The 23,922-nt window shown below is 48.8% G+C and overlaps 6 protein-coding genes across 6 annotated transcripts; 1 reads left to right on the top strand and 5 right to left on the bottom strand.

Moving 5' to 3' along the window:
- Positions 1-245: 245 nt before the first annotated feature.
- On the bottom strand, positions 246-2,752 carry EI90DRAFT_3115489 (Alpha/Beta hydrolase protein; the record flags this gene model as incomplete). The annotated part of the gene is made up of 11 exons (XM_039062791.1): positions 246-409; positions 470-595; positions 662-1,018; positions 1,071-1,148; positions 1,213-1,577; positions 1,633-1,766; positions 1,820-1,966; positions 2,027-2,059; positions 2,112-2,306; positions 2,369-2,493; positions 2,560-2,752. 11 exons carry the CDS (start codon positions 2,750-2,752, stop codon positions 246-248), a joined length of 1,917 nt encoding a protein of 638 aa, XP_038923433.1.
- A 167-nt stretch (positions 2,753-2,919) lies between these two features.
- Positions 2,920-5,284, bottom strand: EI90DRAFT_3115488 (Alpha/Beta hydrolase protein; the record flags this gene model as incomplete). Its single annotated transcript, XM_039062790.1, has 11 exons — positions 2,920-3,074; positions 3,143-3,505; positions 3,568-3,657; positions 3,709-3,786; positions 3,844-4,151; positions 4,204-4,325; positions 4,381-4,524; positions 4,579-4,611; positions 4,664-4,858; positions 4,916-5,037; positions 5,107-5,284. The coding sequence occupies 11 exons, from the start codon at positions 5,282-5,284 to the stop codon at positions 2,920-2,922; spliced, it is 1,788 nt and encodes a 595-aa protein (XP_038923432.1).
- Positions 5,285-7,533: 2,249 nt separating this feature from the next.
- EI90DRAFT_2903293 (putative vitamin B6 transporter) lies at positions 7,534-9,751 on the bottom strand (the record flags this gene model as incomplete). Its single annotated transcript, XM_039054135.1, has 13 exons — positions 7,534-7,591; positions 7,666-7,837; positions 7,897-7,953; positions 8,009-8,103; positions 8,159-8,275; positions 8,339-8,378; positions 8,432-8,506; positions 8,565-8,728; positions 8,787-8,937; positions 9,011-9,142; positions 9,201-9,296; positions 9,356-9,495; positions 9,549-9,751. 13 exons carry the CDS (start codon positions 9,749-9,751, stop codon positions 7,534-7,536), a joined length of 1,500 nt encoding a protein of 499 aa, XP_038923431.1.
- A 1,691-nt stretch (positions 9,752-11,442) lies between these two features.
- Positions 11,443-12,512, bottom strand: EI90DRAFT_3030958 (uncharacterized protein). The gene has a single exon (XM_039058272.1). It carries the CDS (start codon positions 11,877-11,879, stop codon positions 11,553-11,555), a length of 327 nt encoding a protein of 108 aa, XP_038923430.1. The 5' UTR covers positions 11,880-12,512; the 3' UTR covers positions 11,443-11,552.
- A 571-nt stretch (positions 12,513-13,083) lies between these two features.
- Positions 13,084-15,732, bottom strand: EI90DRAFT_3143505 (aldehyde dehydrogenase; the record flags this gene model as incomplete). Its single annotated transcript, XM_039065030.1, has 9 exons — positions 13,084-13,131; positions 13,208-13,291; positions 13,363-13,568; positions 13,639-13,689; positions 14,015-14,197; positions 14,263-14,471; positions 14,540-14,890; positions 14,981-15,137; positions 15,519-15,732. The coding sequence occupies 9 exons, from the start codon at positions 15,730-15,732 to the stop codon at positions 13,084-13,086; spliced, it is 1,503 nt and encodes a 500-aa protein (XP_038923429.1).
- Positions 15,733-21,201: 5,469 nt separating this feature from the next.
- On the top strand, positions 21,202-22,031 carry EI90DRAFT_3030944 (uncharacterized protein). Its single transcript, XM_039058271.1, has 2 exons — positions 21,202-21,290; positions 21,548-22,031. The coding sequence occupies exons 1-2, from the start codon at positions 21,221-21,223 to the stop codon at positions 21,652-21,654; spliced, it is 177 nt and encodes a 58-aa protein (XP_038923428.1). The 5' UTR covers positions 21,202-21,220; the 3' UTR covers positions 21,655-22,031.
- Positions 22,032-23,922: the final 1,891 nt, after the last annotated feature.

Here is a 23,922-nt window from a genome sequence, read left to right as displayed (position 1 = left end):
CATCTTTCCGCCCATTTCTCTTTGTTCATATTCGAGTCAACCACTGCATGTTGCCCAGATGTCAAACAATAATCATTTGGGAGCCTCGTAGGCGTAAATGCATCCACGTTAAGATGAACATAAATATATCCACGAGTGCTACGCGCTTCAACTCGACGTTTTGGGGATGCAAACACGCGTGCAAGTAATCTTCCACTTTGACACCAGCTCGGTTCAACTCGTATTAGAACAACGGGCCAACCCAGCTATCGCTGAGTCAGATGATTAAAATGTTCGTCATTCGCCATCCACTGCATGGCGTCGTCCCGATAATCATCTCTAACAACACGCATATGTCCGTGACGGATCTCCAGCATGTTTCTTTCTCCGGGAGTATAAAGTGGCCACTTTGGTATGGCCGCTACACGATCTGTTCAGTCGAGCGCCTTCAGTGTGGATTCAGGAAGGAAATGGCAGGACAAATGCTCACTTGAGTCGTCTCCAGATAGAGTCGGACCATTAGGATCAAGATCGTAGGCGAAATTGATCCACGCGTGAGACATCATTTTCGACAGCTCACCCTGTCCGTTATTTTGCATCGCGTAAACACCAAACACTGAAAAGCAGCAGAAGTCAATCAGTCAATAAGTAGTCGGACACACAAACCAGATAAAGCGACTACCATATGGGAGTTCAGCGGAATGGAAAACACCATGATATGGCTCCACGACGCGGCCATCTGGTTGTGGCATTGGCTGACGAAACTGATATGAATAGACAGGCACGCCCCGGCGGGACATGGAAATGGCCTGTGCCCTTCGGCCACTGTCGAAAAGCATATCTCCCAGCATGGACGAAACTCGCTTAAATTGATTGCTATGATAAGGAGGGAAGAAACGGAAGTAGTCGAATGGCGTTGAGCCTCCTGAAATATGATTTGGATAAGGACTCCCTAGCTTCGGATTGTCGGGGTAAAGAGAGAGAAATGTGTCAATGGTTTCAGAGGGGTGATGCCGCAGATGACGATAGAACCATGAGACTAGAAGGGCCATGGTTAGCACTCGCGCTACTAGGCAAGCCCTTGTACCTACAAGCCACATAATCCTTCAACTGATTCTTGTTACGAAGATCGTGCGGAGAGAACAGAGTGCCTTCATCCAAGTTGGTACCTGATGTAAATGCGAATTGAAAAATGACAGGGTTTCGGTGCCAATTTAGCAGAGTTGTACTAACCAATGATAACAGGTATGGGCGCAATCGTTCCGTTCTGGACGATGTGACTGGGTCTCGCATGAAAGAAGCCACCGGATCCCGAATATGATTCGGCATCCTGAACAAGACCAAAGGGGCGGTATTCACTGCCTAAGGCCATCTGGGTATCGGCAGACCTGTCCATCACCGAGATAGTAGCACGCAAAAGGACATCCGTTGGAACAGCGCGCAAGCAGTCTAAAATCGAGCTATGTTGAGAGGGATAATCAAATCCCAGCGTCTTCTGGTCGGCCCTGCCCCGCTGCATTGGCCCTGTTCCGCAACCAACGAACTTGGCGAAGTTGAGGTACGCCCTATCATGAACTGATGGCTCGGGTAGTGAGTAGCTGGGTATACGGGTTAGATGTAAAGACATCGAGGATGCAGATAGTATAGACGCACCCCGATGTGGCACCAGACTCCAAGATGGCGCCTCGGAATAAGAATTTAGGATTGGAAGACGTAGGAAGGCCCTTGTTCCACAACATTTGCGTCCCGATAGCTATAGCACCAGCGCTCTCTCCGAACACAGTGACCTGTGAAATGATCTAATCAGCAACTCCTACAGGCTTACTGGAATGCTCTATACGACTTTGTTTGGATCTCCCCCGAAGGCAGCAATATTTCTTTGAATCCAGGCAAGTGCGAGACGTTGGTCAAGGAGTCCAGCATTCAAGCCTGCATCGTTCCTACTTTCAACTTCCGAGGAAGCTAGAAATCCAAACAAGTTGACGCGCTAATGAATGCGTCAGAGGAATGTCAATTACGTAGGACTCGATTATTCGCTGGTGCTCACATAATTGAGAGATGCGTAGATGATGGGACGATTCTAAGTTGGGAAAATGATGAAACGCCGTGCGTGAGAGCGAATGAAGGCTTACCATCAAAACGCTTTGATATACTAAGTACGAACCGTTATAATGACTCGACCCTCCCGAAACGAAGGCACCTCCGTAGATCCACACCATGACAGGAAGCGAAAGGTTTTGTTGGACATCGTGAGGCCGCACAATATTCAAAGTGAGACAGTCTTCAGACATGGAGTTCCTATCACTTGTGTGATATCTTCCGGCCCACTGCCGGCGAACAAGGGTAATTGAGGTGATAGAATCCAATTAGTCGACGCCCGCAAGCTTACCCCCGTAGGCTGCATGCATGCAAGGCCGTATTCTGTGGCATGTATGACCCTAGATGGATTGTCTTTAATAGGTTGAGGTGCTCCAAACCTGAGTGATCCAAGGGGAGGAAGAGCAAACGGTATTCCTAGCAAGGGAAAGCATGTGCAGTAAGATGCAATATCATGGAAACATCCCCCAAGGAAACACTCACCTAGGAATTGGTCTTCTTCATATAATCGCTCTGGCTTTACTCCAACGTCAACTTGAAAGGTGACGCGTACGCCATGCACTATTCCTTGTGGTAACTGCACGACTGGACGAGAGCCAGAGAAAAGCCATTGCACGGCATTGATCACGATGGACACAACGAATGCAGATACATATTTGTTCAGCCATTGAGCCATTGCTCAGCTTGGGATGAAGAGAAGACGGCGAGAATACTGCTTACGGGAAGATCATCCTGAACTCAAGCAATCGCAATTCAATCCCAGGAACAGAATAAATTAAATTACACGATCGTGACCTGAGTTTGGACATACAATAATCACACCACGCAAATCCAGAACAAGGACTACCGTCTAGTTGCTCTGTTGAATTCGAGATCCGAACCAACCCACTGAATCGCATCGCCTCGGTAGTCATCATTTACCACCTTCGTTTTGAGCGGAGTTCGTATGTTGAGAGTGAGCCGCTTGTCAACGGTGTATTTTGGCCACACAAGAGAACCTGTGAAGTCATAATACGAGGAATCAGTAAGTAAATAGAATAGAGGGTCTTGCTATAGGCACACACACCTGGCGCCCCATCTGATGCCAAACGCCCATTGGGGTCCAAGTCATAGGCGAAATTGATCCAGGCAGCTAGCAAGTACCTGGAGACGTCTCCATGCTCGTCTTTCCGCGTCGCATGAACTCCGAATGCTGGGGGTGATGATAAACAAAGTGGGAGCACAATTGAAGGAGAGCTCTCACCATACGGAATCTCTGCAGAATGATGCACACCCCAGTGAGGATTAGGGGGTTCAATTGGACAATGTTCGAAAAGATAGTTCCAAACGGGGACGCCCAACTTCGATGTCGCTAGCGCCTGCATTCGACGTCCACTGTCAAGAAGGTAATCCCCTATGATGGAACTGAAACGTTTGTACTGGTTTGTTTCTAGAGGGGGGAAAATCCGGCTGTCTGGATCAGCCGCAGTGCCGGGCAGGTGGTATAAGGACTTCCGAGGGAAGGATCATCGGGATATTTTGAAAGGAGTTTCCTTGTCAATCTTGCACCTTTGTTTGATTCTGCCGGGAATATCCATCCAACTAGGAACATATTGGATGGATGGCTTACGACCAGAAATGCATAAACCTTACCTCGGATATACTCCTCCAGTGTCTTCTCATCTTTCAAATCTCTGGGGGCGAACATGGTCCCTTCATCAAGGTTTGCGCCTTTGGCACATGGCAGATTGAGGCGGGGTAAATACATTCTGCAGACTTTCCACGTACCAATAATAATCGGCACCTTTGCAATATGGCCATTCTGTATTATAACACTTGGAAGGTCGTAGATAAATCCATCCATCCCTTTCCGTGCATCTTGAACAAATGCAAATGGACGGTGTAAACTCGCAGCAGCTAATTGCTCAATCCTATCCATAAGCATGGTGTCTACCATGTCTCGATATAGAATTTCAGAGGGGACTTTGCGAAGGCAGCTAAGAACAGCTTTCTCGGTTGATGAGGAATTACAGTCAAGCCGACCATTGAAATCTTGGAATGCTTGAGCGTGATCCAGGGGCTCAGGAACGGGGAACCTAGCCTAATCGATTAACACCCCAGCTTAACATGGCGAACAGCCAGACTGACCCAGAGGCAGCCCCTGACTGCAGAATCGCTCCGCCGAAAAGTTGCTCTGCCCCGCGGCCGTGATTCCACAGCAAGTGTGCCGCAATGGACATGGCTCCAGCGCTTTCACCGAAAACGGTAACCTGATACAGGAGGGGGTATTAAAACATAAACATAAAGCCAAGAATCTACACCGACTTTGGATGGATCGCCTCCAAATGCTCCGATATTCCGTTGGATCCACCACAAGGCCAGGCGCTGATCATGCAAGCCAGCATTCAGGTGGGCATCATCGCTTTCCTCAATCAGGGGGGACGCCAAGAAGCCAAACAGGTTGAGACGCTGGAACATATCAGTGGTCCGTAATGTACGACAGGCGTGGAAGAAACAGCCTACGTAGTTAATCGAAACATAAATAATAGGACGTCCCTACATCATCGCATAAACAGATATAGTGAGGCCATTATGGAAGAACGCTCACTAATTTGACACTTTGTGCAACGAGTTCCGAACCATTATACACGCTTGAGCCGCCAAGCACAAAAGCGCCCCCATGGATCCAAACCATCACTGGTAGCGACAACTCCCCTAAATGACTTTTCGGTCGAATTACATTTAAATTCAAGCAGTCTTCTGACATTGCCTTCGGATCGCTAACATGATATCTTCCGGGCCACTGAAGTTCGAGCTTGTATTAGGGCCAGTATGCAAACGAAACCCTTCTGAGACATACGGGGGGTTGAAGGCAAGCATATCCGTACTCGGTGGCTTTGATAACACGAGACTCGTCGTCGAGTATCTTCTGCGGCGCTCGAAACCTCAAATCACCTGTCGGCGGTAATGCAAACGGAATACCTGCCAGTGACGCCGTAAATTGAACGTGAGCCTAGAGCGCATGAATGAAACTCGGAAACGAAGACCCACCGAGGAATTGCTCTAGCTCAACACCTGTTCCCTCCGCGACAGTGACTTTTCCAACGACCGTACCCTGAAAGAGTTTGACAGACGGGCTGGGGGTTGGGGGCCAGGAGGTGGGAATGAGGATGCTGGCGGATAGCACCAGGAGAGCCACCAGAACCCCACTCATCCCAGACTCCGCCATAGGAACACTAGTACTCCCAAAGACCTGCGAGGTAACCCGTGACCAAGTGCTGATTCGCAATTCCGTGTCATTACCCCGAGGAATCACCTACACACCCGACCTCCTTGACCCCTCATTATACTGCGTAAACAGATGGGATAGCCGCACTTCGTCACGGGGCCGCGGGGTAACGATCATCATCGTTATAGTACGATAATGACACCGGCATTTTCCCCAAATGATCGTCTCCGCTTCATTCTCCACCCTAAAGTACCTCCGCTGTCTTCCGTCAAGATGGTTTATGTAACGCAAAACGCGTCCTCTTCTTTAGCGGTAACCTGTGGGATGCGCGCTACGATGGAATATCTCTGAATGTTAACTAACGCGCAGTCTCTGGCCGCTTGCAAGAGAGCGCGTGCCCAGGGCATGGCGCCGTATACTTATACCAATCCGCAGTATTCTGCAAACAGCTTTCTATGGCAAGTGTAGTGAACTTCTCTTCCAAATGCTCAACCAATCTCGACTCTGGGTTCTAGCTCGTCTCCGTGTTGATTATTTTGCCTGACAATTTGTGTGCCTAGTTGGTGGGGAGTAGGGGGGGTCATCTCTTGGGCGAGTCCTACTGTTCATCGCATCCTTATTCTACTCCGTTTTGTTGCTTTGATGAATTGGCCAGGTGCAGAAGGCCCGCCTCACTTCCTGAGAAACCGTCCACATCTGAAATCTTCACTATCCCTGGAGGACGTGCCTCCATGTCCCCGCTATCCGCTAGGTCGGAGGGCAGATCGATTCGCCCGATAGGTTTGCTAAGGACCATGGATATTATTGTCCAACACATCATTGAAGCGCGTGGAGAAAGAGCCTCCCTTTGCGCTTGGGCTGAAGCTGCTCGGCCTCCATGGTGACACTTTGTCCATTTTGTCATCGCAAGGGGGGTCATCATGCGCATTGCCTTACACGTCTCGCATAGCGGCAGTCGTGCCGTTACAGCGAAGTTGGTGGTTACTTGGGTGTATATAAAATTGGACCAACACACCTTAGGCTTGGCCATCTCCTTCACCTTGCGAGAGGCACTGGACCTGCATTCATGGTCACCATTTCTGTGCTGTTTCTCATCGCCCGGCCTCCATTCTCTCCATCACGCGTTTCCTATTCTGCGGAGGTGGCCGGGGCCGGGCCCAAATGGATGAAGAAGAGGCTAAAGCAGCGTACAACTCTACTTATGGCGGTTCTCTCCGCATCCGTTAGCATAGTTCGTGTCAGAGCATCACTCTGGATCAGATGAACGCGATAGGGGATGTTCTTCAGTGTGTGTTTGCAAATGTTAATCATTACAGCAGTGAATCCCCCTGACGTGTGTGCGTTCGTCCGTACTACTCGACCGCTTGTTGACCTGAAAGAGTACCCAGCGCAAGCATGTTACCCAGTCCGATATATTATAAGCTTTTCTTTATTACAGCAATTTATTGTCGGCACATGGATTTCTTAGGCCGAAAGCATCAATGTTCCCCTGTCAGCGCCTTGACCATAGTTGAGAATGTGCCAGCACCATTGACGTCACTATTTATACCCCCAGTCCCTAATCAGTCTCGAGTAGGCGGCTTTCTAAAACTAATTCCAATTCACTAGAAACTGTTTGTCTTCCTTACCAAGACGGAGGAGTCCACTATGAACGATGTTCCCTCTATAGTATAGGACACTATCACTTGCGACAGTCCAGCCAATGTCAAAGTGGACGTGGACCTTCAAACCCTGCTCGTCTCAAAGCAATGCAGTGGTTCTACTACGGACCCCAGAGGAACGGTCATTACAAATGTTCCTAGGCTGCTTTTGACCAACCTGAACGATTGATCAATGTCCTGTTGATTCGGTTAATCTGGATGCAGACGACGTGAGCCCTATCGAACATCGCCTGTCGTGACAACAACGTTGGCTCCATATACTGGACATCTCATGCAATAGCATACCTAGGAGCGCTCGGGACGGCACTCCCCTCCGAATCGCACTTTTCCCTGAAACAGATGTAACAGACTTGCATTTGTGAGCTGTAGACGGTACTAGCACGCATAAAGCATGAGAAAGGCTGGAAACAGACGACAACAATCACCGAGAAAAGAATATAGATGGGTGAGACGTAAGACCGATGGGTTCCTTGTTGATGTCGGTTTTGCTTTATTTTTATTTTTATTTGCCTTCTTATCTTACCTTACTTGAGCAGTTGCCTAGACAGCCCTCCGATCTATGGCTAATTTCCACTACGTTGTGAAACACTAGAACTTCCGAGCGTATCGACTGTATGTCCTCAAGGTCGGCCCAAAAAAATACACGCTATATATAATTAAGATATTAGCACTCAAATTGGGGCCCAAGCGCGGGAGAAAGTCCAGCAGAAAGAAACCCACGTATAAATCAAGATAACAACACCCAGACTAACACCCCCAAGGATACTTATCGCCTCTTGGACAGTTAGACGCTGGAAAATCCATATACCGAGATGCGCGCAAGCAGCACCAACAGCGAATGCAGGGACGAGGGAAGCTGCGATGGCCGATCCGGCCAAATTAGGGTATGAATCTTCAACAGTCCTGAGCATCAGAACCATCGAGGTGTATGGATTGAAACGGAAAGCCAACCGGCAACGTAATTCAGAATTCCCAGCCAAACTAGGGGAATGACTGTGCCTAGCATTGCTACAGTACGGAGCATTAAAGTAATTTACAAAGAAGGAATTTGAGGGATACTCACTCCCGGCGCAAATGGGGCTCCAGTAGGTAGTATGACCCAAGTGAGGTGCAGATGTCCAAGCGCACCAGAAGAGTGAGATTGGAAGACCCCATACCCTAGTATAGTGGAGCATTATTTGATGGCCCCGGAGTGATTGAAAAGGCCACACACAAGAATAGGGAAAGTAAAAAACGAGCTTCCGGACAAATCTTACCACCATTATTCTCGCGATCGCGCTTCACGAGCCATGTTTGCAAAGGTAAGAGGAAGATGAACATGATCACCACTCTGAAGAAAAACGAAAGAGTCATCAATAAGGGCGTGGCCACGAAATAAGTTGCATCAACTGACCCAGTTCCGAAACCTAAGAAGGTAAGATCGGCGCTAGTAACTGCCAGAGGGGGTGAGCCTTTAGAACCACACTACCTGATCGGCGACACGTACATGATAATCTATAGTTGGTAACAAAGATTTTTGTCACGCTTTCAAGAAACAAGAATCCAAGACCATATATAAAGCCTGAAACCAGCCCGTCAATCAAGAGAACGCTTGCTTTGAGTTTCCCACATGTACGCACCGTCAAAGAGACTTAGAGACAGGACGATAGGCTCAAATATCAGGATCTTGAACGTCATAGTCAATGTGAAGGTGAGATCCTCAAGTGCATTCCTCTGAGGCAACTTTAATTCTACACCATCCTTCTCTTTTAACGCCTTCTGAATGGCAATTCTTGGAAGGGTCCTGTAGGGATCAATAGGCGTAAGCACCTGATATGATGGATAAACAGTCAAATACACACTCGGGAAGAAATATAAGAAACGTGGCAAACACCCCGCCGATAATAACGTTAATCCATCCAGTCCAAGGCAAACCTAATTTTGGATTTTGAGCAATCCACGCCCCTATCGGACTCCCGAGGGAAGGGCCTATATTTGCCGACACGACAAAAACTACCACGGATGGGAAACCATTTTAGAACTCCAACGTGACGAAGACAGATCGTGAGAAACTCTTCTGACTCACGACCCATTGGTTGACCAGCTCCCGCATCATCCCCGAACAAGTCGGCGATCGTTCCGGCAACGTTACACATAGCTACCGACCCGGTAACGCCCGACAAGAACATAAAAATGATGAGCATCGGTAGACCATTGGCTATTAATGACCCTCGGAAATGAGTTGTTCCCAACACTGTGGAAGAATGCATACGTACGTATTGCTGTCCCCACACTTACCAATGCATAGAGGTAGGTAAAGCAGACATACACCCATTTCCGGCCCCATATATCCGATAGGGGGCCTAGGAAAACTAAATGTAATGTGGATCGTTTGCGCAATGCTGAGGTGTCAAATATGGCGATGACTCACTAGGTCCACAACCTGCACCAACAATAAACATGCTCTGGCCCAGAGTTATGACTTGAAGCGATCCTCCCCATTTCTCCTGAATCAAGGGCAAGACTGACAAGTAATTCGTAGATCGAATAGTGACGAAAACTTGAAGTGTGCTAAGAGGCGATCAAGCTGTGATGGAGACAATGTCAACAGCGCAACACCTTACCAATAAACGATTGAAATACACCATCTCTTCCATGTAGGCCAATGGATAGGGTGGTATGGATGGTTGAAGGTGAAGGCATCGGATATCCCAATAGGTAGGCCAGTCTTCGCATCCTCCACACTTCCCTCAGGAGTTGTGCGCCCGTCAGTATCTCCTGTCCTGGGAGGGGGGTTGTCCCTTGTCGCCCTCTTCACAATATCCATAGATGCTTGCAGACGCCTTGGAAGTCTCGGGTTGCTGAGTACAGACAAGCTAGGATGAGCGACTCAGAGAGAATACTCTGATGGACATGTAGTTCACCACTGGCCGTCTTATCTACGTAATGAGAGCGAAGAATCAAGGCTCTCTATGGAATATCAGGTGGACTTGTTGATCCTGCGGAAATGGGGCGCGGGTTTACTGCACAGTACTTGCTCTCATTTGTTGCATCAGGGCATTCTACTGATGATGTGATCCCGCATCAGCGATTGCTTCTCTCCGTGATACTCCACAACCGGTCGCACGCTCCCATTTCGCGAGTGAGAGAACCAAAACCTCGCAAGAGTAACACTCATGCAGCCCAAACTCCCCAACTGCAATGAGAGGGTACCTATAGTGTACGCCAGAACGTGATTGACCCAACATGGTTGATTTCTCATTGTGACACCAACGATGTCTGCTCAGCCCGACCCGTATTGTATTGTAATCGTAACTAACGATATGCGCTAGATGCAAGTCAACAGGGAGAGTCAAGGCTTCAAACTAATCAAGAAATTTCGCCTTTAACAACGTCGACTGAGGGAGAAGTCCGAGAGACGATTGTGAATGCGAGTATTTATTGCCTTGTCCAAGAAAAGTAGGCACGTATCGCAATCTGGACCGATCGCAGCGGTTGAGATAGGCCACATCGCTCGTCGACTCTTCGACTTTTGGCAGCACTTACGCTGCTAAACTAGGACTTGCGCAGTCTATGGAAGGATTCCATTACCGCTAAGGCCGGAAGGACATCTAATGAGCCCAAGCACGCATCAGTCAATGAGTCACTAGTCACATCGTGGTTACCATCCGAGTCCACTGTAAGTCGAGGCTGCCAGTATACTGCCTACATCGTAAGGAAACTCCCCAAATACGCTGACTTTCTTAAGGATCATACAAAGTTTAGGACAAATGGAAGAAGGGAGTTGCCAACCTCGAGAGAGACAAATGCCCGTTGTGCATGTGACCGCAATCAGTCCTTTATTGTAGCGGAGTTGTCCGGATTTATTGTCCTTATTCCGGGCGATCAACCTCCTCTACTTTGGTATGGGATCCTATCCCTTGACAAAGACTTTTGGCCCAAGTGATAGTAGTATGGCATATCGTTAAAACGTCTGAGATATTGTGACTTAAAAATGAATTCATCATCATCAATCTCGGGGGACCGGTCTCTAAAAATAGATGATCCCAGTCCAAACGCGCGAAATCAACTCTGCCACATGGAACTTATTACATCCAAGCCTCGTCTTCAGGTCGGCTGGAAGAAAGTTAACAAGTGCACTACACCGTCGCTTGGATCCAAGGCACGAACACACTGGTCCATGGCACAAACCCAGGTGGCTTAGAATGCAAATGGTGCAAAAGTGGGAGATGACGTCTTCTCATTGTGAGGACGAGAGTAATGACAGAATTAGTATACCTCCCCAAGCGTCGCGCGCGGGCTCTGGACTGAAATTGGACAGTCCACCACCCTTTCCATCTTGAACAACTTAGTGGCCAACGCCAGCTGTTCAATCGAGCTTTTCCAGAAAGCCGCTTCTGGGCTCACAGCCCACTAAGACACTGTATTCTGTGCCACAGCTCATTGACTGTGTGAAATTCTCTTATGCTTGTGCATGGTCTTTGAGCTCTCTCCAGCATTGGGCTGGTGTCGGACCAGATGAGAGTAGACGTTTCGAGGTCGATTATCTGCGTTAAGCGGACCTTTGGTCCAACAGGTTAGCATTTAGGTATATGTCTGAACGTTTCGCAGCCTCGGGGAATACCATATTAAGGTGTTCGAGGGGAAATATACAGAACTGGACTTGGGGACGGCTGAACTTCAACAGCTACATAATTCAACGAGCAGTAAATGATTGGCCCGCCTTGAGAATTCGGTGGGTACGTGGGGAGACCCGCTGACATTAATGAGGTACGTACAACTGGAGTACTGCTCAGTGCAACGATCGGCGATCCATTGTAATGCTGAATCGCCAAAGCACCTGCGCAAATCCAAACCAAGACTAGTAGCATAGCATCAGAGGAGACTCCTGAAGGTCGGATGGTGTTAATCATCGAACAACCCTCTGACATCGTACTGGCATCACCACTGTGCATGTGGCACTCTGTTGGCCACTGGAGTATTATATTAGGCGTTAACTATTCAGTTGGAACTGCCCCGGGCTCACTGCTGTTTGCAAGCATGAAGAGTGGCAACGCGAACATTATCCCTGAGGTGGGCTGATAAATACAAATGGATTCTGGCAACGCTGTTAGTGAGGGAACTGCACCGAGAAACTGATCCTGTACGCTTGCTGGAGGCCCAATGTGTCCGGGAGCAACGATAACGACGTGCGCGCTTGCCAACAACTTCCCCCCTGTGGAGTTTGAGCAAACGGGTCTACTAGGCTATTTTTGTTATCTCACTGCGCAGCAGTATGTACAGTGTCACGGCGAAACATTGTGTGGACACAAGCTTTGACAGGACAGCAAGACGACAATCCCGGGCCCTAGGCAGGATCCCAACCTCTACTAAAGTAGAAGCAATTCCTAGACGCTCCATTGCTAGGGAGAACATATGAGCGGGTGGTGAAAAGAGGGGATGGAGCGCCACATTGGCGGGGAATTCCTTCCCTGTACATGCAATGTTGATCAGGATTCAGATATACCGTAATGCGTCCTGCGACGCCTCGCGAAGCTAGAGGTCGCAAAAACATCGAGGGTTCAAGCCGGCTGTATTACTGCTGTGACCCTATTTATCGATGACCCATTCAAGCAGAATGTTCATCTCTCCTCGATGGGAAAACCTTGGGAGGAACTATGTGTTGGGCGGGGACGAATGGTACTGCTTCATGAATGGCACAAGTGAGATCCTGCTGTATTATCCCCTCCAAGCTTTCTAGGTTTGGTGTCATGAGGATTGGAAGACTATGTCTAATCTGTGCTCTCCCGTATTCTAATCAAGCCGTGCGGACGGTCCGAGTTAGGGTCCGAATAATAAGCTGGGCGGGGCTGCCACCTCCAAATTACTGGCTCTCATGATACGGGCAAGCTGTATCTTCTCACTATATGTAACGCAGCCTACGATATCTGAACTTTATATTTGCTCCAGCGATATAGCCGGGAATCCAAAACTACCATCGATCCATAACTAGATATCGTACAAAGTACAGTTGCCTCATACTCAGGACAATGCGTGCATGAAAGAAAGAGTGCAGGGTACTCCAAGAGCTGGCATAAAGGCTAGGAAAATCTGCCGAAGATTCGTTCCATCGGTGGAGCGGCGGCAACGAACAAAACGAGGTTTTGAAGGTTAGGATATTCAACCGGATAGCGATTGAGCATAGCCGATCGGTGACACAACGGTCACCTAAAAGGTGTGAATAAAGTAAAATTTTCGTCAGGAACCAAAAGGGGGATAACAAGGGAAATTTAAGGAGACCTACCTTGATCTGGGTAAACTCTTGAATACCCTGGAGCCCATTGAAAACGCCAAATCCAGATTTCTTCCATCCACCATATGGAAGTCGCTAGTCAAAGGAAAGGTATCACCGAAGATTAGCTATGAAACAAATTCATCACATCACCAAGGAACACTCACAGGACTGCCATCAAGGGTGTGTGAATTCACACTCACATTCCCGCAATCGATCTGAGAAGCGACTTGCATTGCACGTGCGACATCCTTCCCATGGACAGCAGCAGCAAGACCATACTCGCTTTCATTGGCGACAGTGATGGCCTCTTCGACCGTCTTGAAACGAGAAATCCCCAATGCGGGACCGAAGATTTCCGTACGGAAGATATCTACGACAGGATCACAACAAGGTGATATGAAAAAAAAAAATCAGCGCATGTCATAAAGAAGTGTACATACCCATATTTGGCGTAACATGATCCAGTACGACAGGTTGCATAACATTTGTGACTTTCCCCAACGGAATGGCCGTTTTGACTAACTTCGTTATCGGTTGCGTTGACAGGCCGACAGGCGAAGCTCCGTCAGCCCTGACTTTAGACTCACTGTTGCCCCTGGCAGCAACTTCAGGAACGGCTCCCACAGCGACAGCCTCTGCTTCAGTACCCTTGGCCACTTTTGACCCTTCGGAACTTTTAGGAGCAACGTCGGGTGCGGCCTCCGCAGAAACAGACTCTGCATCGATCTTCTCTTTCCATTCCGCGCCTTGCCCCTCCCCTCCCATTTCTCTTCCTCCCCTTGCCTCCTCGACCCGTTTATGTCCGAGGCCTTGCACCTTCGCTAATAATCACCTTTGCGCCAGCATTCCTCGCCTGCTCGACGAGCTGCTGCACGCGACGAACAGACGCAGGATTGAAAAGCCCTCGGAGCTGATTGGGGCCGACCGCATGGCCAGCAACAACATTCACAAGCTCCCGTTTCACTGCGTCACTGAAAACATCAGCGATGCTTTCGTGCACTAAGCGAACGCATGGTCCGTGAATCTGGTGTGGTCAGCATTTGAAGATGAAAACAAAAACGAACCTAGAACGTTATTGGTGCTCATGCAGACCTGTCCCGAATGTAAGAATTTCCCAAAGGCGGCACACTTCGCCGCATGCTCAACGTCCGCATCCTCCAGAACGATCTGAGTGGCATTTCCTCCCAATTCGAGCATGACGGGTTTGAGCCATTTCCCACATATCTGAGCAATGTGTGTCGCCGTAGCATCCGAACCTGTAAAGTTGACTTTTCTGTCAAGACATTGATGTCAATTTGGAAATTTTCACAGGATTCCCAAAAACGGGTGAGACAAACGAACCGAATGGCAGGATGCTTGATCATACTCTCCAGAATCCCCCATCCGTCTTCGCGATTGACGTGAACGACATTCACAACACCGTCAGGGATACCGGCCTCTCTCAGACAGTCTACAATTATCATATTGCTCTTCGGAGAGTACTCGCTTGTCTTAAGAATGACGGTGTTCCCAGCCGCAATAGGATTAATGACGGCACGGACGGAAAGTGCTATGGGGCCATTCCACGGGACGACAGAAAGGACGACACCGAATGGATGTCGTGAGACATATGCTTGTTGGAAGGGGTTATCGAGAGCGGGAGGCTGAACGGTCGTCATTGCCGTCGCAATATTAGCCGCCACTTCGTCAAGCCTAATTTTAAAACGAAAGATCCGGCAGCGAAGGAAAGGAACAACGTGAGCATGCATTCGGGCGCGTTCAAGGACGGAGCAAATCACTCACTGTGTAACCGCACTCCATGTTTCGAACGCAGCCAAGCCAAAACTATTCGTCGTTTCGCTCATGGTCAGCGCGGTAAACTCCTCGCTTCTTCGTTTCAAGATATCAGCAGCCTTAATCAAGAGCTCCCGTCGCTGCAGGAAAGTTGTCTTGCGCCATGCTATACTCCGTCCGAAGCGCCAATTGACGACACAAGCGGCAGAAGCATCGGATTAAGTGCAGTGGATGCAGGAAACACGCCATGCGATAAGAAAGAAGTCAGTAATCCATTTAAATTTAAATGGTCAAAGATCAATAAACGGCGCCCGCCCGCATTGAGCACTCGAGCGCCCCCGGAAAACGTGGAGATCGCGTGAGCAAAGAAGCAGTACGAGTACGAAGTGAATACCCATATATGGGCAAGTACAGAACCACCTCCCTGAGGGTGTGCAATGGTACATTGAATTCAATGCCGCCCCGGCACTGCCAGCACTGGCGAGCGCCTGTCCGAAATCGTGGTAGGGGGAGAAATCGACAAAAATAGTGAAGAAATGACACTCACTGCCGAAGGCTTTCTGGGCACTTTCGATTGCGAGGTTGACTTGTGTCAAATTCGCAGCATACACATCATGTAGTGGCGGATTTTCAGGATCATTGGGGCTAAGAACGGTGTACGTATTGGAAGTGGTTACTGGTTTATTGTCAATAATCAATGGGACTGGACCAGGTATGGACAAGATGGATTCGAAGGGTGTAGACGAAGCAAGGCTCGCCATTGTCGTCGCAGTGCACGTATAAGAGAGATGCTTGCGGATTTATTGCGGATTCGGGGGAAGGGGAAAGTTAGCAGAGGGAATGGTGATGAAGCTGATGGGTACTCTGAGGCAAGATATATATACCGGCGACTGTATGATTACGATCTCTTTCTGTTATAGCTATTACCAGTACTTAGCTCGATGGATTCTTTGCCAGAAAAGCCACGCACAACCTAAACCGGGCCTGGCCAATTGATTCGCATATTGCCTTGAAATTGCCTGTGTGAAGGGGTTTCGGCTTGACAACCGACCCCAGCCCATCACAATGGAACTCGCCCAAAAAGGAACCCGATCAGAAGTTGGCGCCCTGACGAGGTTGCAAATTCGATGGACAGCTCGAGAATCTCAAGAGTGCCCATCTCCTCAGCCCTGGTGGTGGAGGTGAGGGTTTCAATTTTTGATTGCAACGGTTTGACGTACATACCTCAGAGAATGCCAAGCCGAAGGGCACCCAAAATTGGGTTATTGTCAAAGAAAGATGACCCATGGTGTGGGGAATGATCTCCAGGCAGAAAAGCAGAGTGCACTTGAAGGAGAAGCCACCGATTCATGACCCTTCAATCGAGCAATCTTTCAATATAGTACTGTATTGGTGCAGGCACTTCTTTTCGCAGGGTGGGTTGACCAAATGAAGATATACAAATGGATCTGATGGGTGTTCCCGTTCTGCCAGCGAGAAAGAAAGAAAAATAATGGTTGCTCTTCGACATACGAGCCGCGGACACTTCTTCCACCGAATGCGATCGCATTAATGAAATGGTTACAAAGAATTGTTGCTGACGCGACACATATCAATCAATGTACTGCTGCGCGTTGTCCGAAATCGGGGGTTTCTCAAATAGTTGCAAAAACTAGGCCAGGTGATGAAACTCAATGGAAGACGGTCAACAAACGAACCGTCATAAGCGCTTATGGGACAGCCAGTTGAGACGCAACCCTTGACAACGACCGTGCGAAACGATACAGTTTATCGAATCCGATACGAAGAGAAGGTAAGCACACTCGTGCAGCTGCATAGTCCTATGTCCAAGTCATTGTTGCCTCGTGGCATTTGACAAAATGAGAACAAAGGCGAAGTAACCCGGATGTCAAACAGAGAATGAAAGCCAATCGGGTCACGGTTGTGTCTTCCGCTCCTGGGCAAGATTGCCACTCTGAGAGTAACCTGCATTTACATGGTTGTCGGGCATCCGGACGACACGTGTGTGTTCAACGTCCCACGCGGAGACCGTCAATACGGACGCCGCAGCAAAAGTTTCGGTGTTTGTGCACAACATGCGATCAGAGCCCACTTCGTTACGACGACGACAAGCCGAAAAAGAATTTCGGGGCCAAATATTATCCTGCGTATAATGTCACATAGATACGCTTGAGGAGAACTGCAAGATTTGAGCTTGCTACGCGCTTTGGCGTCAGTTACAACTGTACAGTTGTATTACAAAACACGTGTTTCTGTTTCAACGGGCCGTGCCTCAGATTCAACTGGCCTTGACACAATCGATCGATAGTCCAATAGCGGCTGGTCGCCTGTCTATCCCAGCTGGTACTATATAGGCTGAAACCAGCAACCTCTAAAGTAGATACCTTCTTAGTGCAGTGCTCCCAAAGTACGCTAGCTCCTTGTCGACAAATGTCCCCTGAAGGACTTTTGCTATATCTGAATGATCAATCCCTTTCCACATTCAGAAGTGCAGCACTTGGGTACATACGTAGAACACAATGTAGGAACAGGCATAAGTCGCAGAGCTTCTCCTGCCCCTTTCAAATTCCAACAATATCTTCCTAATCGCTATGCTCTGCGGCAGCAAACCCTCTTCAGTGCGGCTGCGGGGCAGTTCGGCCGGCCACTTATGATGATGCCATCTTGGGGTTCAGGCCAAGTTTTCCGAAATTCCAGCTTCCAATTGTTGCACCCGGGCCGCGTCGAGGAAACTCACTGACAGCGTAAACACTGCTGCATCATTGCCCCAAATCGCATCATGCGCGGATGCACGCAAGAACTGTTCTCAGATACAATTCTGTCCCTTCCTAGCAGCTCGCCGCGGTAGACACCGAAATGACCGATATCGTTCAGTTGTTTAGTGCACGCATATCTTTCGCTTGAACTTTGTCCTTATCGTTACGGTTCTGTTCTCGTGGAGACGATCCAACTGCGTATATACCGCCCTTCCAGGATCATCGCCCGGATCAGAATGAGGCTGTATGTCCAGACACTTGGATCGGTCGATTAATCCTAGTACGTCAGCAACATGTTCGTGAGTATGGAGTTTAGACCGATCTCGTTTTTGTATACTTTCACTTTGTGGCTCGGGCCTATTAGAGGCTGGTACGTGGTCAGGATTCAATACGGCAACGGAGGGTTGGACCGAACGCTAGCGCTCATGCTTATTCCGATCAATCCATGATGATGCATACACAGCTTTCGTGCTGACTTGACACGAGTGATGGGGTTCGCCTTCCAGAATACATAGTCTAGCTTCATCCCATGGATCTCCGCGGATCCTAATGAATCCTCAACCTGAGAGCGCTGTGCTTGTGAACTTTGAAGAAACTTTGTTCAACTTGTTCTCACATAGTGTACAACGCAAAAGCACCCAGCGGAGGTGGGGGTAAGGACAGACAGACAGAGAGGATGGAACAAAACAAAAAAATCACACACACAACTACATGGTGAGGGTGGTTACGCAATGCAGTACTGCGCGCGGGTACATAAGCAACAACACCAAGATCCCGCATGACGCTCCGTGAAGCGAAGGCAGAAGGTGCTGCCCACTCATACACGGTCATGCATGGCGCGTGGCACACCGGTACCGAACGGGGATCAATCAATACTATACGCCAGGCTCAAAGCGAGTAAGAGAGGGGGAGAAAAGAGCTACCAGCCAGGGACGACCAACCGGAATTCAAGGTCGATCAAGCCGCACCGTGTATCCTGGGTGTTGCGTCAGCCCTAGCTTGTTTGCTGAGGGTGGGAGGAAAGGAAGGGGAGAGGGGAAGATAGAGGCAGACAATGAAAGGAGGGAATGTGAATATTGGAGGAATGGCAGATTGGTTGGTAAGGACCATGGTACAACACGCTGTTTGGTGTAAGAGCAACAAGTGGAACAATAACAGAATCCGGTGGGAGAGAGCATATTGAGATCGAGACACGCTGCATAGGGGAAGAAAAGAAAGAAAAAAATAAAAGTACAAAAATGAAGGGAAAGGGCTTGGATTAGTGTGGAACAATGCCGGTGCGGTACTGAAGACGCAAGACAAGAAAATAACAGCGCACGAAACGCGGTCCATTTCAAACAAAAAAATGAACAAACAAATACAAAAAGAAGAAACACCAGGATTGAATGCAGAGGGCAAAAACGAAACGCGGAAATTGCCCCAAGCAAATGAATTATTAATGCAAAAATGGTTGACGATTGAAAGGAGTGAAGGGCGGGGACCGAGAAACGAGGGACCCGAGGATGAAAGGAAGTTGGATGAAATCCTCGGGTTGAGTCAATGGACGAAAATAAGATAACCATCATCCGATAGAACCGATATCCAAATCCATAGAAGAGGGTTTGCGAGGTGCAGGCGAAAACAAACAAACGATATGCATTCCCCGCAATTGAAACGCGCCGCAACACATATTGGTCAAGAAAAGGAAACTTGGAGCCAACGCACCAACATGAGGAAAGAATTAGGGGATTCATCCATCCATGCATCCAGACTATCACGCCATATCCAGACGGCGAGAAGGATGCGGAGCAAGTAGATCCAGAAGCCGACAACAACAAGGGGAGAACGATCCGAGCTAGCCAAAGGAAAGAATCCAGGGCGAAGATCACCAGGGATTGAGCTGGAGAGAAGAAGCCAGCACACGGGGCGACCACGACCCCACCCCAAGAAGAATCCGATTAAACATCCATGTCCATGTCCATATCCATCCCTTCATCCCACCTCACACCATCCTCATTTTCACCTTCTCCCTCCACATCAACGTCAAGATCCAGCTCCCCATCAACCGTCTCTTCATCGTCCTCCCGATTCCCCTTTTCGCCTCCGCATTCCACAACCTCCTCTTCAACCTCCATCATATCACCAATATTATACCTTCCACCTCCAACTCCGCGTATAGCGGAGGAAGGTATACTTATAGGAGACGCTAGTCCTCCTGCTCTACTCGCAACGGTCGACAAGGAAGGTGGAGTGGCTGAAGACGAAATGATCGCAAAGGCTTGGGAAAGTTTGGGCATAATGGAAGGAACCGTAATAGGATGAGAATAATTGTGCGGATATTGAGACCTCACCGTGGAAATGGTAGTACTAGAAGTCACAGAGGCTGAAGTTGGAACAGCAACGAGATCGGAGGGTGTTGAAGTATGTGAGACCAAAGGGAGGGGACGAGTGGCAGATGGATTACGAGTTGGGGAGGTACCAGCAGTCTTCGGAGAGGTAGAATCGGGAAATATATTGCTCGATGGCAAAGATCGACTGGGTTCGTGTCCATAGCTATGTCCGTGATTTCCACTATTCGAAGACTGTGAATGAGAACTCGACCTCATATGCTTCCTAGCACCATACGACGAGGCATGAGCATGTCTCAACGAATACCTGGTGCTGGGTACTGCTTTCCCGACCCCGCTGTTGCTACCAACAGAAGTCGACCTCGCGTGACCATGCGAACGCGCTTGTAGCTGAGAAGAAGACGAAGTACTCTTCGATCTGGCTCTGGTCATCATCCCAACTGGTTCCTCCGCAACGGGAACAGTCAATTGAGCCTTCGAGCCACTCTTCTCGTTCTTACCACTCCCACTCCCGCTCCCATACCCGCTGTCTTCGCCTTCCTCCTTAACGACCTCGCCATCACTCATTTCACCCTCACCTTCCTCTTCAGCTTCCTCAATGAGAACAACACTCTCACTCTCGCCTTCCTCATCTCCAAACTCATCACCCTCAACATCGACGACAACACTTTCACTTCCCGCGCTGACTGAACTCCCCCTCCTCCTACCATTAGCACTCGAGCTAACACCCGTGTACCCATTCTCATAAGACCTATACGGAACCGAACGTGGCAGGGGTAACGCTCCTCCAGAGACAAAATAAGGCCATAAAGATCTATCCTCAGGTAGAGAGGTACCCAATGAAGAAGACATCCTCTGAGCTTCTTCTTCCGTTAATCCTAACGATTCTGCCGTGGCAAGCGCAGCAGTGGTGGCAGCAGTAGAAGTTGCGCTACTGACACTACTGCTGGTACCTGTACTGGTGGTATTATCCGATTTGGAGGATAATCCACTGTCGCTCGACGAGGAAGGGATGGAAGGCGGGGTTATGTGCGAGAGAATTGCTGCTGCCTGTTACGGTAATGTACAATTACCGTTCACATCAGGGATAATCACAATTGATTTCATTAGTATCTTCGTCGCTGTCGTCGTCGAGCGGACTGTACCTCGAGAAGTTGAACCTGTTGATGCTTGGAAAGGGAGAACTTGGATGCCTCACGCCAGTAGGAACTATGCTCCCAACGATGCTTTACCAAGCTTCATGTTTCATCCCAACGTCGTATGTCGGTGTCGGTATCGCCAAAAGGGCAGCATGCAACATATCAGGAACGAAAGAAACGTCAGGCAACTCTCGTCCAGCAGCATGAACCATAAATGAACAAAAATAAATGGGGGTTGGATGTGTTCCCTTCTCCCGGAGGAACGGCGATCCAAATAATTCCCAAGAGTACGCACGAATAATACAAGGGGTCTCCAAGGGCAAAGAAAATGAACTGCAAGTATAAACAACTCACCAACTAGGATGTCTATACACCTTGGAACAAATCTCGCACTTGAACACCTGACCTTTCTTCTTCTGATGGTGTACCGCGGGCGCTGGCACAAGCAAAGTTACATTTGAACCTAAGTGCTGAAGATTGGCATGATTGCTATCATTGATGTTTGGGGGAGTAGGCATTGAACGTGCTAGGTTGCTAGGCACATTGGATTTCGGAGTTGGGGTGGTTGTGTGAGAGGAAGCAGAAGGCCCAGTGGCAGTGGTAGCTAAGATAACAGCAGCACTGAGGCCTGAGTTACGATCGGGGCTGGTGGTAGTAGGATATAATGGGGCATTGGTATAATTAGCATTCAGAAGGCTGAACGATAAGCATTTAAGCACCCAAATGTTGGGAGAGAACACGGGGAAGAAGAGAGAACCTACCCGGTGCTACCAGGACATGTCCCATTGCCTCCAGTGACTCGGGAGACAACTGCTTGAGTGACAACGGCAGTGGTGGCATCGCTGAGCCTACGTCTCGCTTGACCAGCACTACTCAATCGACGGGGTTTCGTGTTCGTACCCGGCCCAGAAGCAGGGCTCGTAGTCGTTCCGACACTGGAAACACCATTTGAAACAGTAGTGGAGTCGTTCCCGGAAGTGGGGGTAGGGACAGGTTGACGAGGCAGCGAAGAAGCGATTTCAGATAGGGAGGATAAATCCAATGTCATATTGCAGGTGGTCGCACCAATGTCGATGGTCGTACTGGTGATAGATTGGCGAGTAAGGAGTGGAATGGGGAGGTTGCAGGTGGTTCAGCTCTAAGCAAGGAGCATGCAGCGTCGGATAATGCATCGAGGGGATTCGCTGTGGTTGTGTCTTCCATCGCCGCCTTGAACAACGTCTTTGTTAGTTGAATCGATTATCGTTGGGCTCACTTCTGGTGGGATTCAAGACTGTTGGGAAGGACGTCGACAAAAAAAATTTGAGAGCAACCCCCAAAGCAGTTAGTTGAGCTTCCACCACCAGGATACTTTATTATGAGCAAATGATTATTATATTATTCCAAGAACGGGGCAACTGCTAACTGAATTAGATTTCTGGTGTCGTGATCTATTTGCCTCATCCCAAGTTAGGAAAGACTCAATTGAGGAACGGCACAACGACTAATTCAATCCCCAAGCAACGACCGCCCCCTGCCTCCTCTTTTCACCTCCGCAGCACGGAACATGTACTAGGGGCTCGCCTCAAGCCTGTTGGCCCCTTGTTTGCCCTCTTTCCTTGTCTTCGGAGTTTGGTTTGTTGTTATTTTTTCCAATCTGCGTGACCACACGAATTTGTATTAACAATACTCGTTTTAGGAGCAAGGAGTCCGGTGATCAATCTTCAAACAGCCTTACTTTTTCTGGCAAGCTGATCCAGACCTGCTCACGTGCAGTAGACCCCGGAGAAACCCGACTCCAAACATCCCCTCCCGCAGTACTGCTGATCCTGTTTGCAATCTAACATTTTCCGTATACATCCTAGACGTATCTGCGCTTGGGGAGCACCTACCCCATGGGGATTTCAAATCGGGAATAACAGTGCAAGTCCACGCTGATATCCAGAAATAACAGTTGCATAACAGCAAATGCGCACTTTTTTACGATCGATCGGTAATCATAGTGCCTCAGTACACGTCTACAAATTTCCCTTTCCCTTTTTTCCCAGCTATAGTACTGCCCTTCCAATGATGCGCGCCCAAATCCCTCGACAGTATTGCCAACAAGTTCGGTATCGCAAAATTCCTACCCCATTTATTTTCGTCTTACACTCGTGACTTGTCGCTAATGCGTAATTCTACATATCGAGTTTTCTTTGCACTTGCAACTGTGCAATTGCACCGAGATCCATCAGTTGCCCTCAATTTCTTCACTGAGGATGGGAATCTACACACACCTCTTTGCGGCGGAGCGTAACGCTGTATTTATTCTTTGTAATTCGAATTGTAAGGCCAGGATCATCACCGGCTGATTTAGGATGGTGTGTCGATTGCCGACTTGCCGGCGTAATACCTTAGCGACTTCCCTCGTACTCATAATCACTTTCTGAGCCGTGCTATAGCTCCAGTTATATTTTATAGAGTCTGCCTTCTGGCCAACCTGTGTGCTGGACACTTCGGATAATTATGACCCGTGCCAGTCTTTTTACACATCTCACACATCTACCCTTGGGACTTGGAGTTTTATAACCTTCACGCATTCGTGCGTAACATTAAGTAACATCTGACATGTAGTCCCCACATGTCCCGTTTGGTGCGAACCGAGTGTTAGAAGTTAATGTTGTCTCTGAAAGTCTTCCATTCTAAGTGTGGGCTTTACAATTTGCCGCCGGCATCTAAACGACTTTTAGACACTAATCCCCTTGCACCCT

This window comes from Cantharellus anzutake (assembly GCF_015039405.1).
Source record: "Cantharellus anzutake strain C23 chromosome Unknown EI90scaffold_2, whole genome shotgun sequence".
Classification (NCBI taxonomy): Eukaryota; Fungi; Basidiomycota; class Agaricomycetes; order Cantharellales; family Hydnaceae; genus Cantharellus; species Cantharellus anzutake.
The sequence above is the reverse complement of the archived record's forward strand: the minus strand, read 5'-3'. Positions and strand labels throughout refer to the sequence as shown.